The sequence below is a fragment of the Melopsittacus undulatus genome, chromosome 1, assembly GCF_012275295.1.
Source record: "Melopsittacus undulatus isolate bMelUnd1 chromosome 1, bMelUnd1.mat.Z, whole genome shotgun sequence".
NCBI lineage: Eukaryota > Metazoa > Chordata > Aves > Psittaciformes > Psittaculidae > Melopsittacus > Melopsittacus undulatus.
In genome coordinates, this window is record NC_047527.1 from 39030035 (window position 1) to 39049643 (window position 19609).

Here is a 19609-nt window from a genome sequence, read left to right on the forward strand (position 1 = left end):
TGTGGACATTTTAGAATCTTCTGATTTCTATTACTGCAGTCTCACCAGAGTTTCAAGTTCAGCTGACTGTGAAGGTCTGGGTCCTGTAAAAAGCCTTATTCGTGTGCACATTGTAAGCAGCAGGGACAGTGGGGCAGAGCCTGTGCTGTGTCAAAGGTGCTACTTATGATCTCAGCTGAGGAAATGCTCTCTTACAGATAGCTCACAAGTCTAAATCTCTTGTGCCATTAAAAGGAAATGAATTTGATTTCTCAAGAGCCTATGGCTTCCTAACAAACCTTGGGAAACAAGTTCACAATACCAGCATATGTTCTAATCTATTTTCTAGTTATAAAGGCTTCTTTATTACTGTTTTTGGCTGACAACAGCTAAGACAGCCTGTTTACCATCATTCTTAAAACACTTGAGAGAGAACAATGTGAGTGCATTTTTATTTCGGTTTTAACTTTTTTATTTCATTGCTGTACAGCTGCATTACAATTGGCTTTAATCCCTTAAGCATTATTTTCCTTGGCAAAATAGTCACTGAACTGAGTAGAACTTACTATTGGAAAAATATGCTTGAAAAACCAGTGTGATGTCAATGCCAACTGAAACCCATGGAGCTTAAAATGTCACAAATGTGCCTGTAGCTGAAATACATCACTCCTCATTTTTTTTGACTGAACTAGGAATATTGTAAGTCTTAGGTTGTGAAGCCAACTATAAAAACCATAGAGTCGCCTCCTAAAATTGTGTGCTTCTCTTTCCCCCCGTGAACAATCATTTGGAAAACAATTATATGAAACTTGAAGTAGGATAATTCCTACTGCACGGCTCTGCTTCCATTCTCAGCTGCATTAACTGTGGCTATCGGTAAGAAGTTGGGCTACAAGCTTCTCAGAGAAAAGATAGAACCCGACTTTGTAAAACATCTTTAATATTCAAATATATAAATAAGCACTACTGAAGAATAATTCAGAAGACTGCGGTGATTCATTATGAACAAATGCTATAAACGGGAACAGTAACATTGCTAGGTAAGGATGAAGCAAGCTATTTTAGGAGTCTTGAAAATCTCTTCTAGTTCTTCAGACAGATCATGCTGCTATAGTTACTTTATAAAAAATTATATTCTGAAAAGCACTTTAGTGAAAGAAACCTTTTACTGGAACTATTATTTAACCAAGACCTTCTACAGCACTAAAACACACTGCAATTGAGTTCCTGATACAGTTTTAAGAATGGGAGGGGTAAAAAAAAGAACAAAAACCCTACCATACCTGCACCAGTAGCTATTTATTAGCATAACACTCTTCCTTTTAAAGATTTCGTAACAACTGAAGTATATACAAAGTCTTACAGCATTTACACAATAAAAAAAGTTTCCTATTAGCTGATGAAGTATAACGTAGTGCTGCAGTTTACTTCAAAGCATGTATACAATAATAACGATGCAGACCACTGCACTTTCAACTTCTCCGCTACCACACCACTACTGCCAGTTGAAATGACAGTTAATTAAACCACTCGGAAGACACAGATTGTCAAAAGATTTGTAACAGGTTGACCTGCAGCACTAACCATCATAAGGAGGAAAAAACAAACAAAAGAATAAAAGCTACATACTGTCATGTTTCTACACTTTCCTAGAGCTGTAACAAACTTTCACAGCCTTAGATATAACATATGCAAGACAACATAATCACAATTTTTCAGATATAGTTCAGCTACTGAGTGTATTTACTTCTGAATAGGAGGCGTTACATTGATATGGCTGTGTGTTTCCATTTTTTTCCAATAACTGTTCCAATAGGTCTACAAAAAATTTTAAAGACAGCATGGAGTTTGTAGTCATGATGTGTTTGACTAGTAAAGGCATTCAATATCAGCTATAGGATCTAATCATTCCTGTCAAAAGTTTAAGACCAGGAATCTTGAAGTAAAAAAACCAAACTCACAAAATCCCACACCTCCGCTGTTTTCATCTGTTGACTCCAACCTTCTTTAAGCTTTTCCAACAGGGGTAATACAAAATCACTGCAATGCTTACACTGACCCAAATGCAAGAGTCAGTTTATGAGAGGTCAAGCAGATTGACTAGCCTGCTTCTGCTGTAAAACTGAGGAAGTTTATCTAGAAAAAAGAAACCTTGACTGAACAGTCCCTTACTACAAGTAGGGATATACAGCTTAACAACAATACATAATTTAAGAATTTGGCATTCTTTGCCTTCTAGAAAGAGATTTACATGTGCCAATAATGCACTTTCTACAAGAGATAAGGCTGCTTTGCCTACTGTTGTCTGCCTAAACCTCTTATTTTGGCCAATTCTGCTTTTCTTTTCCCCAAAGGGTTTCTGTTTCAGCTTAGAAACTAGTAACGTCAGTTGACAATATCTGCATTAAGACAAAAAGTGACATATATAAAGTCCACAAGGAACCACATAAATACCAAAGAAGTCATATAACCTTTCCATGTAAACACTTTGATTATACTGAAGCCCTAATTAGATTCTTGTCTTAAACTTTTGGCAGATAAGGTGTATGCTCAGCCAGGCTTTGTAGTTAGTTACTGTTCAAGTGGAAGCCAGGTCAGCTCACATGTTGACAGGCATGCAACTTGGAAACATTGCACAACAAGCAACACAAAGAGATTTGAGAAGGGTACAAGACTTCAAGTAGACTTCACAACCCTTCACAACTGAATATTCACAGACAAAGATACAGTCCTTGCTTTTTCTATGGTGGATTTTTCTCTCACACATGGGACACTTTCTGTGACTCTCTAGCTTGCTTGATGCTATACAACCACTTGATGATTCTGGCATTCCTTTCAATGGCAGAAATGCCGTATGGCACACGGTCATTGGCACTGTCATCGTTTCTAAGGTCACTGTTGCTGTCCTGAGACTGTTCACAGTCTGAGCTAATCATGCTTGCGCTGCGAAAGTTGAGGGATATAATATCAGAGTTAGCCCTTGCAAAGTTTTCCATCCCGAGGTTTTCAAGCTCTTCAGGATCCAGTCCGCAGTAGTTAAAGAACCGTTCAACATCTGCATCAACACGAAAGTATCTGTCGCTTAAGTCTGATTTTGATCGCTGTAAAGAGGGTCTTCTGCTAATTCCGCATCCAGACTCGACTGCCTCAATCTCTGGGGATTTCAGGGTGGCGATGGCAGCGATTTTGGGCTTCGGAGGCAAAGGCGGGGCTGAGCTACTGCAGGGTATTGCTTTTAAAGGCTTTGCACTAGTTACTTTCCTAATGTCTGAGGAGCTGTGAGAGACATGCAAGAAAGTCTCTGCCGACTGATCTAGGAGCCTTCTGCTGACGTTGGAGCTGCTCTCCTGTGGGCTGCTACGGCCCTGTGTGGGGTAAACCTTCAAAGATTCAGCGAATGAGTGTCTGTTCAACTCTGTCGAATCGGCTCTGTGGGGTGGCCAGTTTCGGGGACCGTGCTTATGCCCTGAACCCGAGCTGGAGCCTTCGGAGCTGTTGATGATGTTCTTCAGAATCTCAAGCTTCAGATTTTCCCTCTGGACACCACTCTCGGTTTTTGCATTGTTGCTGAAGACTTTCAAGGTGGGGCTCCCCAGTGCTCTTTTGGCTGCAGGACAGACGGGCGGCTTTGCCAGCACTGCTGGCTTCACAGGCTCCTGCTTGGCATTGATGACCTCCTGGCTCTTGACATATTTTGCCTTGTCGGCTTCCAGCCTCTCCACTGCACTCAGTCTTTTGGGATTAGGCTCCGCCTGCCTGCGAAAATAGTCGGGTCCTTTGTTCAGGATGCGGAGAGGAACGGCAGATGTGAAAGTCACGGCAGGGCTGACCGGCTTCACCATGCTACCTGTCGGTAGTGTTTCTGTAGGCATGTTTGGTGGTCTTTCCCCCGCAGCCGTTTTGGATTCTTCTCTGGGATCTCCTAAATGCACGGTGCAGAAACATGTACATTAAGCACAATGAATAGCCAATGAATCCTGGGATCTGAGCGTTAGCAGCAGCGCCTCATCTCACAGCTCATTAAATAACGCTGCGTTTCTCTTTTAAAGGCAGCCTTTGTAGGGCAAGGCCACCTGACACAAGTCCGTATTAGTCTGCTCCGCTGACTCCTTTCTTCTCGCTGAAAGAGGTAGGAGTCTCGCCGTTCCCCCTGCACTCCGCTACCGGCAGTGATCTGAAATGCAGAATAACCAACCACACGTTAGTGAGAGCGCCTGACATCAGAGCGATAGCAACAGCCGCCTCCTGGCCCTCCTCTCCCACCGCCGGACGGGATGCAGCCGCCGCTGCTGACAGTGATGCAGGGCAGAGGGCACTCAGAGCCCCCTCTCGCCCTGCACCCCTGTGCATCCTACAGGAAATGTTTCACTTATTATTTAATACAATTACACTGGAAAAGGAAACAATTGAAAAATTGAGCCCCACCATGATAGAGCTGTGCATTTCTGGGGGGAGAAAGGGAAGCAAAATGTGACAATCCAGAGACTTAAACCCACTCATCTCCTGAACATCAATGAAAGAGCACTTTCAAGCTAATATCTTTGCTCTGATTAGTTGATTCGTGTGCATATTTTATATCTAATCCCCAAAATTTTTTCTCCTTATAAGCAACATAAATCTAAGAAATGTATTTTCCTTTTTTATTAAATGCTGCAGAAGACTGTCTGCTCTAAAAAGCAGACAGCACACAGAGCCATATAACAGCCTTCATTGTTAACTCAATATAAAATCAACAACTAAAAGTAGATCTTACTAAAGCCACCGATTCCAGTTCAAAGTCCTGTGTGAACATTAATCCCCAAAGCACCAATGCTCCAGCAGTAAAATAAAGCTTTCCAAGTTCTTGTGCTCACCTTACAGGCTCAGCAGAACAACAAAAAATGGCTTTGTTTTTCTGATGAAAGGGTTAGGGAGCACAGGAAAACATTCTGACTAGGTTTGAAAGAAATTCACATTTAAAAATAATCATCTGAGATTTCTACCAAGAACTAACTGCAAATGAAGTTTATGTTTATCTATATTATCTTAAGATTCTATCACTTAGGATTGTCACAACAGTCTAAAATCCAACACCATGGACGATGCTACAAGTGCTGTAACAATCTTTCCCACGTGAGGCACTGAAGGGCACTTATCATGGAAACTACTTTTCAAGCAGTGATTTTACTAATGGGTCTCATTTATTTTATTACTATGCCATTAACTACGTTGCCCTTTTTAATATCCCATTTCTGTTATCACTGTGTTCTTCAGGGATAGAAAGAAAAGCAGCTGCTACTACTTCACTCATCCTAAGGAATGCAGAAAAGCACCCTACCCAGGGATGACTCGCTTTTGTGTGTGCTGCCATCCTGTGCTCATCCACCAATACCCAACTTACTAATACAGGGTGTGCCATCAGTACACTGTTTACACAAACAAAAACAAAACCATGAAAAAAAAGGAATTCCAGCTAAAAAGACATTAACATTAAAAAGAAAGCAACTGCAAGTATTGATTCCCAGAAACACATGATATATACATCCAAATCATCCAAGGTCAAAGCAAGCAAACAACATACAAAAGCGCTGTAATGAGATTATAGGAAAAAGCTTAGTTTTCTCCTGAAGGCTCACTGTCACAAGCATTCTTCAAAGACAAACTAACATATTTAGGTGGGTGATAAACCAGACACACATTCAGTGCAATCGAAAGGGTAGTGAAATGTTAATTAAGCTTCCCTTTCAATGTTATTTTATAAATCCTAGTGCTACCTCCTCAGCAGTTTGACTTCCTGAATTTTAACTAAGTCTTTCTGAAAAAGAAAAAGCTCACTTTCCTCATTTGAATCAACATATTTATTGGTACTGTTTGGAAATTAAGTATCAAATTTCCAAAAGCACTGAAGGCAATCCCAACAGGCATCTGCACACATACATTTATCTTCTGTACAATCAAATCTTTCCACTTTGCCAGCTCGAAGCTTGATGGCTAAATGTTGTGTTTTTATGTTATGTGCATATATTTGATATTTGTGCGGAAAAATTAAACCTATGTGAGATCTGGGGGTCTCATCAGGAGGAAGAACCCCTCCAAACAACCAAAACCCCAATTCTCTGTTCTTAAATACTATCACCCAATGAATTAATGCCATGTGAATAAGTGAGACCACAATCCTCCATTTCCTTCTTGCCCACTGTCATTAAAGGCCACCATGGTCCTGCCGCAGAGGACAGCTGCCAACTCCATTCTCCATCCAGTCAGCAGAACTCGAGGCTGCTTTCAGAAGTCTTTCTCCAGCACTTAACAACTTTCTCACTCAGGACAGCCCTGGTGAATGCCAGCAAGAACTGCTTAGGAGGCTGAGCACCTACACTGGCTTCAACAACATACTTATAAGTTAAAAACAATCCCACTGTGCATACATGCTCATTTGACTGACTGAGAGTGCTTGTTTGCAAGCACTTATGGGGCCAAGTGCCTGAAGACAATGGAAATATGGTGTGACTGGCAGTGAGCCTCAGGCATGCCTAGAGAGAAAAGCAAAGGCCTGGTGAGGAGCCAGGGCAGAAATGTCCACCTCAGCCAGCACAGGGAACCAGGGGAGTAATGGCCAGGTGGTTAAGTAGCCAGACACGGAGGCTTTGTACCTGTGGGACTGCTGGCATAAACTGAGGTACATGCAGCTATAAAAAAGGATTGGCTATATTTTTGTGTGTTGTTTAACTTGTTCCATTTCACTGGGATGCTGCATTTGAGTATCAAAGGAAATTTTATTCAGTATTCTCATTTCAGAGGGCTAAAAATTATTAACCAGACACTGTTAGAAAAGAAAGTGGCATCAAAGAAAGGTGGATGAATGTAAAGTGCTAATGAAACAACTTCTCCTGCCTGCTCTGGTGAAGGCTGCAGATAATTCTGCTGCTAGCTGGGAAAGCGAGCACAATTCCTATCACCCTCTCTGCTGTCCATGAGTACCTGAAACACTGCAGCAACATTAGAGAGCCTTGCTCCTTATTAATTTCACTGGTAATGAAAAAGGCTGAGTAGCAACACAGTGTACGCTCAGGAAGACAAAACAGTGCCACTTAGTTTCCAGTTGTGAAAATACCATTGAAGCAACAGTGGTATAGAAATGGCTTTCTTCTGCTTTATACCTGAGAGAAACTCAGGGCTTAAGCATCTGAATTTCCTGTTGCGTACAGCTCTGATACCACTTTTGTAGTGAAGAAATTTAAGAGCAAATAGGTTTTCTTCATCCACTTGCAGAAAATGTGTGAGATCTACTGAGGCCTAAGAAATGTTCCTCTTACTCTGTTTACATCCAAATATCTACTCTGTAGGTGTAATTTTCTTATGAATGAAAATGTTTGCCAGGATTCACTCCGGATCTCCATTTTTACTCTTCTGTAAAACAACTGGTAGATTTGATTATTTAAAGAAAAACAAAGTTAAAAGCTTATGCACATGTTCAAACATAGTTCATTTTAATACTATGCATGCATTAATAAAACCTTTCTTAAAGTTCTTACTAACTGAGCTCATCTAACTGTTCTGTGCCTGTTGCAGACCTGCTGAGCAAAATGCAAAACATACAAAGCGGTAGATGGGTTTTGAACTTTTTAAGCTGTATTTTCAGCCAGATACTTAGATTGACGATTCCTTTGTGACAGAGGCAGAGATGCAAAGCATTTATTAAACCTAGGCATCATGCTCTAATCACTTTTATATCTGTAATATGTTTGTCAGATATTCACATTTAAATAACACATATGCTATCTGCAGGATTTAGGGGAATACAACATAGCCTAGAGCAGCAATAGCTATGCAGCTAACATGAACTACAAATAAATCCTTTGTAAAGTATTCTTTCCTAGATTTAAAGCCAAGACAGTAGGAGAACATAAACTGTGCAGAAACTTTGGAATTACAGTTCCATGTAGTCTAAATATGCATTTTTTTTAAATTTAAAATAAATTTATGACTGGGCCCCATTCTGGCAAATATTTATTGCTAAGGCTATTATTAACACAATGTTATGGTACAACACTGAAGTTTATTTTTTATTTCATACCTAAAGCTGCATTCTAAACACAGACTGAATGACACTGACAGCAAATATTGCACTTTCCTTCCTGTCTCTGTGTTGCCCTGTAGCTCCAACACACTGGCCAAGTTTCAGACAGTCGTTGCCTAGAAGTATCCACAGAAGAGCTCTCCATATTTTAACAGTATTCAAATTGCAACAAAGCAGTAAAAAACAACAGTGAAAATGTGGCCCAAATGAAATAAGTGAAATTTCTGATCTTGACTTTGGTGAGGACTCAGCTTCACCCAAACAAAGCTAAAATGAAACTCACAGTCTTAGTTCATCCCTCTTGGATAAATATAACAAAGGCTGACTGCCTTTACTCTACTTTCCTGAATATTTAAAGGCCTTTGTCAATTTTCTTTTCCAGGTGATAAAATGTATCTGCCATTACCTCAAGATGCACCATAATCATCACATAAATTCCAGCATGAGTAATCAACAAGTGATCGCAAGGCAACTCAAAGAACAAAATCTGCATAGGAACATAGGAAACGGATGGAAAATATCAGGCTCTGGTAACGACCAGGTACAGTTTAGAGCTGCAGGTCCTATAATGGAAATGCTGCTTAGTTAACAGTCCCTGCTAAGCCTATAAATGAGGGTTTCACTGAGGATGACTTGCTACAGGTCTAAGCTATACTACTGTGTACGTCTAAAACTGATACAAGCTCTTCTGTGGATAACTGTCACTCTAAACCTTATATATTTATGTTGCTAAGTTTAAAAATACAGGATAAGCCTAAATAAACTAGGCTCAAATTGACATAAGATAATCCATACTCAGAATGGCAGCAGTATTTCACTTCTGAAACCAATTTTAGATAAACACATGTAAGGCTATAGAATTGGTCTCACATAATATTAACTTGTCAAGATATAGAATGAGGAGATGGAATAATCTTTCAGATCTACCATGACTGAAAGTATTACTGAAATGGCTGATTTTTAACTCTTCTCCCCCCTAAAAACATGAAACAGTGAACAGTAAGTGAAGAGCAATACGTGTTCAAATAGATGTTTAAGCCTTCAAAAGGACACAAAAAATGTGACCTAAAATCAAGAGTGGCTGAGTTATATAGACATGGGAATCTCCACCAACTGGGAAGGTAACAACTTTGTCAAAGACGGCCACTTTTCACTGTTGGTGTATCACTTATAACCCAAACCACCAAGCTACAGCTAGCATTCACTCTGTGTTAACTTGTATAGATGAACGTACAATAGGCTGATATATTTATGCTAGTTCTACTTTGCTCTTACATTACCCTCAAAGTCTTCTAAGACAAAACTCTTCATAAGCAAAGCACTGCCACCACTTAACACTCTATTTCACTGTGCACTTATCAGGTTTAATGCAGGATGCTGCCACAACTAGAAATGCTAACACTGTTACAGGAAAATAGCTTCTGGAAAAATCCATGGAGGTACAAATGCCTGGAAAGCAGGAAAGTGACTTAGCTATACTTACATACCGCCCTGCAATGTATGCTTAGTGCTCACTAGGAGCTGGATGGAGATGCCTCTCTGAAAGAAAAATCTTCAGGAAGTATTTTGTTTCTTTATAGTTCTGAAATCCAGCACAGCTCCATTTCCTACCGAGCCGCAATAATCCACTCTCAGCAATCCTTGCTTCTGGGTAAATACTGCCTTACAGATGCCTCCCAAACACGAAAACTGATTTCTTTCGAAAGGCACAAACAGCTGCCCAAATTCACAAGAAACCTCAGAAATGAAACTTCCTTTCATTTCAACTAGATAGTACATAAAAAATGTAAGTCATCTTATAGAGTGATATTACCTACTACATTTGTAAAAGCTGTAATGGAAATCAATTCTGTTTACTTTGGACCCCTGTGTTGCTTACACTGTACTGAAGTCTTTGGAATAATTTTAGTTTCTCATTTAAACAAAAAAAAAATTAGGAAGGGCCTAAAAAAGTATAAGAAGAAATGTAACTTTTTGTTACATGTGTAGCTCTATCTTTATGTGAATACTTCTAGCTTAGGACACTGAACTAGGTTTAGGTGGTTCCTAAAGCTTGGGAAGCTTCAGAAAACACCTTTAGGGCTCAATCATCGGTCAGTATCAATGGCCTCAAGTCCAAACAACTTTTATCCTTTTAATTCTGCATTTCTCTATAACCATCATGTTTAAATTTATAGCCTCCTCGTTACAACAAGGTCATAATTCCTAATTTATCCTGTGATCTCGTGGGCCTACACTATTTTCCCAGGATCTTTTCTGTACTTTCAGAAATGAACACAGCCCCCTTCTTCAACACAGGATACTTGGCCCTGTTACTCCATCACATTTCAGAGGTTCATCAGACCCTGAGACTGGTCCCTGCTGCACCTCATTCCAGCTGTTTTGTCCATGTTATCTGGAAAAAGAGGGATTCTTATTTCTCTGCTCCTTCATCTCCTCCTTCTCAAACTGCTTCCCCAACTGCACCACCCTGTTTTTGTACTGCTCTGCTCTGGTGGAAGGGGCAGTGCTACCTGGACTATGCTTTTCCCTTCTCTACTGATAGGAAAAGCCAGTACCTCTTCTACTTGCTCCTGTCTTTCACAGCCATGCTTGGATTCCACAGAACAGAGGAAGGCAGAACCACAAAATGGTTTTAAAGATCAAGCTCAGCAAAAATGTTTTAAATGGAACATTATTAATCTTAGCTCACGTCTCAAATCTGTGGCAATTTTTAACAAGCTCATCTTAAGAGCGAGATGTATTTTAAACTACTCAAATCCTTGTGGCAGTAGGCTCAGTAAAAATCATATGCACTAGTGAGGAAGGAAATAAAAAAACTCCTATCTGCAAAAACTGTGGAGACAGACCTGCAAAGCACCCTCCTTCTAGTGTTACCACAGAGATATGCCTCCTCACTAGCAGGATTTGCAGACTCCATGCATCAGACATCCACATGGCCCCTGACCACACAGCAAAGTCTGATCCTCTGCCTTGCAGAAAACAACAGAAGCACAAGCGTAATCAGTAATTAGGCAGCTGGGAAAAAGCTCTAACTTTTGCAGCATCCCTCACCAAAAACCTTTCCACTTTGGAACATACATTTTGATGGCAGCATTTTCCACATGCCAGTTCTGGGCCATCTGACACACTGAGATAAATTAAACATAGTCCTAAATCCTTTAAATGTCTAAAACTTGTACAAATGTTAAAGCATCCTAATGCAGCATATTTGTCATCACCAGTGCAACTACAGGATCAGACCTGGAGTGAGCCCTAGTGTAAGTTAAGACTAACTTCTGCATACAAGCTTGGAAAACCTAAGAATTCAAGACAGATTTAAACTGATAAAGTTAAAAGTATAGATTTCCGATATGAAAGTTTGTATTAAATGTGCAATGTGTCTACCAATACAGCCTTGTATTCAAAGACTTGGGGAGCCATAACCAAGTGACATCAGTAGGTTCACCTCCTTTATAGCTACTGCAGCATGGTGACATGACTTCCTTCTGAGATTTGACATTGTGCTTCATGCAAACCTGTAAGAGCACCTTCAAGCTGAGCACTTGAAACTAATGAACACTGAAAACCACACAAACCTAAATGGCAAGTTCTGTAAGGAAAGAGTCTCTATGTTCACCATTTAATTAACTACAGTGTTCATAAAGTTTTGGGACATGAGGGATATTCAGGGGGAAAGACCTCTTGCAGACCTCTTCCTACTAACAGGCACGCACCCAGCTAAGCCTGATGGCCATTTCCCAAGCTGTACAGGAGCCAGGGAATTCCTTGCCCATCTTGCTCATTCACACCACTTTATGCAGCAGGTAGGTATATGACGGCCCTAAAAATGCAGTCAGGGGTGATGAGGGTGCAAAGAAAACACCTTTCCCCCCACTTGGAGTGCAGACTGGAAGCATCCCTCCCAGACAGATGCTCAAAGTATTAGGCCATAGGTCCTTTTCCAGCACTTCTTTTCAAAGGTTTCCACTTAAAAAAAAATAATATATATATATGTATTTACAAGCTTTCTTTAAATTAAGGAAGAGTAAAAAAAGTCCATTCAGGGTAACTGGGGAAGAAACTGGGGTACTCACCCTGCCCCAGTGCAATTAAGTACTTTCTAGCAAGTAGGACATTTCAGCTGAAATAGGAAAACCCATTCAATATTCTGCCAACAGGGTTCTCCTTCAGGAGGTGGGAAATTTTCCCGTTTGGGATTGGGGATTTGATCCAGCCTCGCATTTCTCAGAAGAGTGCAGCAATCTCTGGTCTTACAGACATAACTGGACCTGCTGCTGCTGCCATGGTCATTTTTGTGGGAAAGAAAAAAAATTTACCAGGCTCTTGTAAGAGGCCAAAGGCCCTGAAAATCATGAGTTGCCATGTCCAGACTCTGATTTATTGAGAAATGTGTTCTAAAACTGTTTACAATGAAAAATGTATTAAAGGAATATAGTAACATAGCTTTAAACAGACTATATTTGATTAATAAAAACAACGAAAACAGTTGCAGTGAGACATTCCCCTGCAGTTACTAGACATCAAAACTCCAACTTTACAAATACACAAAGACCAAAATTAAACAAATATAGCCCAGAAAAGAGAAAAAAACCCAATCTATGTTGTGAGAACAGATACTATAAAGAATTATAAATACAAAAAAATAACATACTTAAAATTTTCTTTCCTTTAGCCAGAGATTTAATCAGTAAGAGAAACTTTTAAAAACAGTTATTTTCAAAACAAAGCTTAATAGCATCTTTCTGAATTTTCTCACCTGTTGTACAAATATATTTGAGAGAAATAGTGCACAAGTCTATGGAATATTTCTTACGACATCCGCCAGATTTTTACAAGCACGAAACCAGGAAGTCACGTAGATTATATGTATATATATTTAAAACTTATCTCTCTCCTGTTTTAACAGCTTGCTCTTCATATATGGACACAACTGTTTATCTTTAGAAATAAGTATTAAAATATAGCCAGTGAACTTCTCTTACTGGTATTAAGAACCTACCAGACCACCTTTAACAGGCAGTGCAGTAGGCACAATGAAAAACTGAGTATGCTAAAAGCATTAGAAAAACGATAATATCCAGCCAGTGGAGTACAACAGAGTGGCCTAATTCTGACAAAGGAGGACTTTGAGCCACTCTTCTGATTAACTGTGGGGTGTTGTTTGTCAAAACTCTTTGTATTAAACAGCCTGTTCTGTAACATGAGATATTACTGTGGTAAGGTCAGAATGGCTATTCTAAAATAATTTCTACGCCATAACTGCCCTGAGTTAACCATTTCCAAGCACCAAATTTTTTTACCTTTTACATACATGAAATATTGCCCATTTATTTTTTCTTAAATAAACGCACTTCCAAAGTTTTGACTATGTAAAAAACAAATCAGGTCTTTTTCAAAGAATTAGTAATAAAAAGACCTGAACAAAAACAAACCACATATGATTTACAGCAGCCTTTCAGGGCACTGCAACCTTCAGAGCAACTCCACAAATGATATCTTTTGACTGGTACAGCTATGTTTTTCTCTAGATAAGAGCACATTTTCCCATACCACTGCACAGTTTATCCCCTTTTCTCCAGCCTCAAGTCTAAAGATACATGGTGTTAGAAGTAAGAAAATGAAAGGAGTGTGTAACACTGTGTCTTGAAGACACATCTGTATACTTAAGACTTCTTTAAGCAGATGGTTTAAAATGTCAGTTTTGGCACCAGAACACAATGCAATATACAGCTGTATAATCTAAGCGCTAAGCTGTATGTGCATGGCATGATTACAGGTTTGCGTATGTAACCCCTTAGACTATTCCAGATTTATTGACTAGAATTGTTAAGGTGTTAGCTCTTAGAACACAACAAATATATTTTTTTCTTAATTGCTGCATTGGAAATATATGTCCCCATAGTCAACATGTTAAAACTACGGATCTTCGACAAACTGTTCACAGCCTATTTGACTGTATATAAATATCTAGTTAGATTCTTGTTAATGAGCATCCAAACTTTTGTTTAATATCTAGGTTTGATGCTCAAAGTGTGTTTTTGTATTACCATTATTTAATGTAATGATGCTTTACTAAATGTTCTTAGAAAGCAGCTTTTAAGAAGTCAGTCAAGACTCTGCACACTGAATGGCTTTCCCATATCTGAGGGCCCTAATGAAGTTGTTATGATGATGGAAATTCTTCCTGGGCACAACTTTTAAGAAACCATTTTAAGAAACCCTCACTATCTTCAAGAAAACAAAAGCTGTATTGAGCTTTATTGACCAGTGCATTTAATCAAGTGGAGACGAAGGCAAAGCAGGGAGGGTTGAGGCATCCCAGCTCCAAGGAAATAAAAAAATCAAACCAAACAAACCTGGAATTGGAAGTGTAGGGGCAGACACAAGAGCAAGAAATGGCAAGACAGAGAGAGACAGAGGAGAAATGCAATTATCAGGAAAAGAGTGGAGAGGAAAAGTTGTTGAGAATAAAGACAGGGGCACCAAAAATGGGTTGTGAAGCAGAAACAGATTACAAGGACAAAGAGGGATTAGAGGAAAAAGGAAGAGGCACTTCAAGTGCTTCCTCATCCCTTGTCCAGCAGAGGAAACAGAGTAAAGCTGTAGTGGAGAAAGGTAACACTCAGTGAGGCTTCTGAAGCAAAATTCCCACCAATCCAGGCCACTTTTGGGTTGCAGGTGAGAGATACCTCCCCTCCTCCCTCCTTCAGCCACCAAGCCCAGGGCGGACTGTCCACTGAGCCTAGCAGGCTGGAAGCAGAGGAGCTGGCACTGGGGTGGCTGGCATGAACAGAATACAGAAGGTACCTGCCTTGGAGCCCCATACATTTTCAAGAGGAAAACAAACAGTGGAGGAAATCCAGTCAACCAGAAACACCAGCCAGTCAATCAAACAAGTACTAAGGTTAGCTGTAGACTCCTCCGTAAATCTAGTTCTTCCTTTTGGCATTGCTTCAGCTCCCTTTCATGTGCTCTTTGCATGCTGAAACACACAATAGGCTTGTCCCCACAGAGTCGTGAACTCAGGATGCTCTCGACCCTGTCCTCCTTCACAAGTGCCTTGCTTAGAAAAACTACTTAATTTCTCTGTTCCTACCCCCATTATAGTACCAGACTACTGCAACATAGGTATGTATCCGTGCCTCTCTCAGATCTATGATATGCAGTCACATTAATAGGTCCCCCCTCTCCTGTAAACAATAGAAAATCTCCAACAGGGAATTAAGTGTAGAATTGAGTATGAATGCCCAAAGTAACACAGAAAATTTCTTCCAAACCCAGAAACTGGATAGAGGTATATCAAACTTGCAGCTCCTGCTTTACCCCAATAAACTGTCACTTCTTTAGAGACGAATATCAACAAACCTCTTAAGTAGGTGGATCTAGAGAACATGAACTTGAACATCACAGGGCCAAGCTGCTTAAGCCAGACAGATCATGGGATGCAGCAACCAAGGTGCCAAGCCTCAAGTGAGGACATGCAGTGTCCATTTTTTCATCTGCCCATGCCTGCTTCAAAAAGGTAACCTCTCCTGTCCAGCAGTCCTGCCAACACATCATCCACGTCACTGCTGGGCAAGCGAGTCCCTCCAGTGAAGGGTATGTCCCTCACTCACTAGCACCAGCTCATTACTGATCAGGACTGGTTTCAAGATATTCTTTAAAAGCTAATAACCAGGGAGGGCTGGCTGCACCACTCCAGCCAGGACCAAATGCTGCTTTCATCACAAATCAGAGATCCGATCTTACTCATTTATAAAATACTCATTTTATCTCCAACAACAAAACTACAGACCTCCTGAAACATCTATATGAACACCAAAGATCAAATCCATTCTCTAAGAGAGCAGAAATAAATCCCATGCAACATGACATTAGGAAGGTGAAAATATGAAATGTGACTGTGAAATTAGTGTAGGTTAACTTGTGACCACAAAAACTAACACAGATCCCTTATAAGGCTTTGAATGTTCCTGATGTCAGTCCTTGGCACAGCTATGACAGTTTTGCTGCTTTTAATTTCATACTGCAATGTATCTGGAATTTCAAGTTCTCAATTTCCTCAGCTGACAGAAATGGCTTATGAAACTATTTCTACATTCTGGGAACAGATTTTTACCCTGAAATTAGCCATGTGTACTTTCAGACTTCACATTTTTGTCTTGAAATAAAACAGCAGTGATAACTGTTAATTTAAGACACCACACAATGCAAATTTATGTTCTGCAGCCAAATATGGTGACTGGAAACAGACAAACATGAAACACCTTCTACTGAGCAGAATTAAAGCTAAGTATTAATGAATCATGTTGCTGATTTGATAAAACACATCAGATATTGATCACTCATTTTCTTTCATACAAGTCTTTCAAGAATTGTATAATCCCTGGTATGAAGTGCCACACTTATAGCTCCTGTCCCCTCCTGTCCTCTTGGGTTTTCACTGGTTTCCTTGTATTCACCAACAATGAAGTTACTTGATATATAACATTTTTCCATTATTCCCAAAACTGGATTTCCCCCTTTTGTTTAGGAGCTTTAATGATGAATAGAAGATTTTAAACTTTAATGTTCATCTCCTGCTCAGACCTTGAAATCAGGCTCAGAGTACTGTGGAAGGGTTCTGAAATGTTTAAGCTTTCTTCTACTTTTAAGCATATTAGTATAACCAGGGCAATAACAGAAAGCTCTGGAGGACTAAGGCTAGAAATGCTTGCTTGCACTGAAGGTCTCCATTACAAAAAGCTAACATAATCCTGAATGGAGAGACTGTAACCAAAGAACAGGTTGGGAATAAAGGATGGGAAAAAACCTGGAACTACTGGACTATTTCCAAAATGGATTCTGCCACATTGACACATAGATTGTTGCGTGATAGAGGCCAGCAAAAACAAGCCTCAATCTTTCTTAAACAGTACTGAAGTATATATTTACAACTAATGAGTCTGTCACCCAATCTATTAAGAAAGGTCAAGGAAGAGAAATTCACTACCAGGGCAGGAGAAAAGGATATAATAAAGTTCTGGAATTTTTCTCCTTTACCAAACCCCAGGAAAAATATGCATTTTAATTCAAAAAGGTACCTGGAAAAGCACAATGCCAAACTCCTGTCCACGCTCTCATGAGGGACGTAATATTCCAGGGGATTCTGAAAAAAAAAGAGGAAAACAAAATATGAGAAAAGCTATTAAAAAACCACCCAACAGAGCAGTAATGCAGCAGGTTCCTACATGTCAGTGCTGCTGTGGTGTTGGAAGTCAAGGAAACCACACACCAAGGCTAGTCCATGCCACGAAAAGGGAAGAAAAGAAACGCAAGGCAGCCACAAGAGCAACCAGAACTACTTCACATGAAAGGTAAGTGACGAAATCAACATGGCTGTGCATTCGAAAAGCTATGAGCTGTGTAATAATAACAACTAATTAAAAAGTCATTTGGGAAGCCCCAGAACACAAGCTCACATATGCTGCAGTATCTGAGGTGCGAGACAAGATACAGCCATGCTGTGGATCAATGTACAAATGCAAACGGCCAAATTACAACATGAATTTTTTAATTCACTGCTGAAGGACAACACACGATCGTGCATTTTAAGTTCTTGTTGCAGACAAACAATCCCTTTTGCTTTGGTTTTGGCTATGTCCAGATGAAGAAGAGCTAGTGATGTAAAAAACAACCCCAGCACTATTTCCATGATACAGCTTTAGCAGGGCGTGGAATCTGCTTCAGCTATTTTGCAAGTAACTGAAGGAAAATATCAACATGTAAATGTTAGTGTTATTTGAGGGCAGCTGCTAGCTGATTTTGACATGGAAACACAGAATCTGCAGTGATGAACTGTTTTTAAGTAACCACCCATATTCAGAGTTAAGGTCAAAGAGCAAAAAGTTTGTGTGCTTAAGACCCCCCCACCTCCCTGCTGGGACCTAGAGAGAGCTGACAGGGTATTTTACAAACTAACAACTCTGCCAAAAATTACTACAGAATTTTTATGCCTTGTAGGAATCAGTTATTTTTTTCAACACCTGTTTGAAATGATTATTCATGGAAGAATTAGAATGTTCAACTGCTGGCACACAACTACTACAAAGCTATTCATTTTACTTTTTTTTTTTCTATTAGCCTCTTCCCCTTTTCTAAAGCACTTACAGAATGCTTTTTTAAACTATGGCAGCACTGTATTTACAAAACACTAGCCCTGCCTAGCCAATCAAAACATCTTTAATTTCATATGCAATATCTTCTCCTTTTTCTCGCCAAAATTATTAGGTACTTTCTTGGTATCCAAACCAGTTATTAATATTGATGCAGATAAAAAATCCAAACATTCCTATTTTGTGGCACCTGCTAAAAATAGTTGTAAAAATCTTCAACATACAATAGGCTGACAAGAGCATGTAATTCACAATTTTTGAGATTATATTCCTGCAATTTGTATACACAATAGTGAAGGTAAAAATAAAACAGTGTATTCATTTGGGAGGAAAACAGCTCTGCTCCAGGACACAGCCTTTCTCCACACATTTTTATGTGCAGGAAGGCACTGATGCAGGAAGGGAAGCAGCAGTTTTCCTAACCCTGCTATGATACTGAGACACTAAAGAAGAAGGGTAGGAATGCCAAGCTGCGGAAGACACCAGCACAATGTCTTTGAAGAGAGCTCCAAAACACAGACATCATGTAAGGGCACACACCAAAAGCTTTCCTTCTTCCCATATCAACATTTATATACTCTTATATTCTTTTATTGATACAAGTAGATAGACATAAAACCTCACATATATATGGGGCTTACAACCTCACATATATATGGTTTATTCCCAAACTAGCAATTCAAATGGACTTAAAACTATTCATAAGGTAGTAGCTAAACACAAAAATAAAGCCCTTCAAGATTTTGGCAAGACTAGGATTTTTTTGTAATTTCCTCAAGATTTGTAACACTTATTTCAGTTTGTTATTTCATAGAGCAAAAAGGATCAACACAATTACGATGTGACTGTCAGTGTGAACTATACAATGGAATATGTTCTTGTTTAGTGAACAGCAGTGAAAACTATTTTAAAAGATGTACAGCATACTGCATCTTCTAAGTGCTAGAAAGAGGTCATAGTAATAAAACTGCAAGTATTAATACCGCAGTAGCTCTCATAGAACGGGTTGCCATAATCCTCTGGTTCCACAACAACATACTTCTCCAGTTCTCATGGGTTTCTCAACAGGGAATGCATTAAACTGTGGAATCAGTAGGAAAGGACAAACAACACTGGCTTCATTGAACTTGGATCTGGACCCAGGACAGCAATGAGTAAGAAAGATATACAAACAAAATCTGAATGGATAAACATTCTGTGGAGCTTTTAAGTACATGACTGGTTTCAGTGTTCATGCTATGGAACAAACCACCAGCAATCCCATTTAGTGTTTGCAAAAGGAGCATGTAGTCACAAAACTGAATGGATAAGGCTGACAGAGTAATATGGAGTCAGACTGAGTGCTAGGTTAATTTCTTCAGCCTGACAGCACAATAATCTCCAATCTACACATCTTATACATAGATGGGGACCAACC

At 39.6% G+C, this 19609-nt stretch overlaps 1 protein-coding gene across 5 annotated transcripts in view; it reads right to left on the reverse strand.

Annotated features, from left to right (window-relative positions):
- Positions 1–662: 662 nt before the first annotated feature.
- Positions 663–19609, reverse strand: part of FAM110B (family with sequence similarity 110 member B) — a 111583-nt gene continuing 92636 nt past the window's right edge. For all 5 annotated transcript variants that reach the window (XM_034064306.1, XM_034064308.1, XM_031052279.2 and 2 more), the window contains 2 exons: positions 17122–17186; positions 663–4153 (listed from right to left, as the gene is read on the reverse strand). In XM_034064306.1, coding sequence (XP_033920197.1) covers positions 2739–3851 — 1113 coding nt within the window. In that variant the 5' untranslated portion in view covers positions 3852–4153; positions 17122–17186 and the 3' untranslated portion in view covers positions 663–2738. The remainder of the gene's footprint in view (positions 4154–17121; positions 17187–19609) is intronic.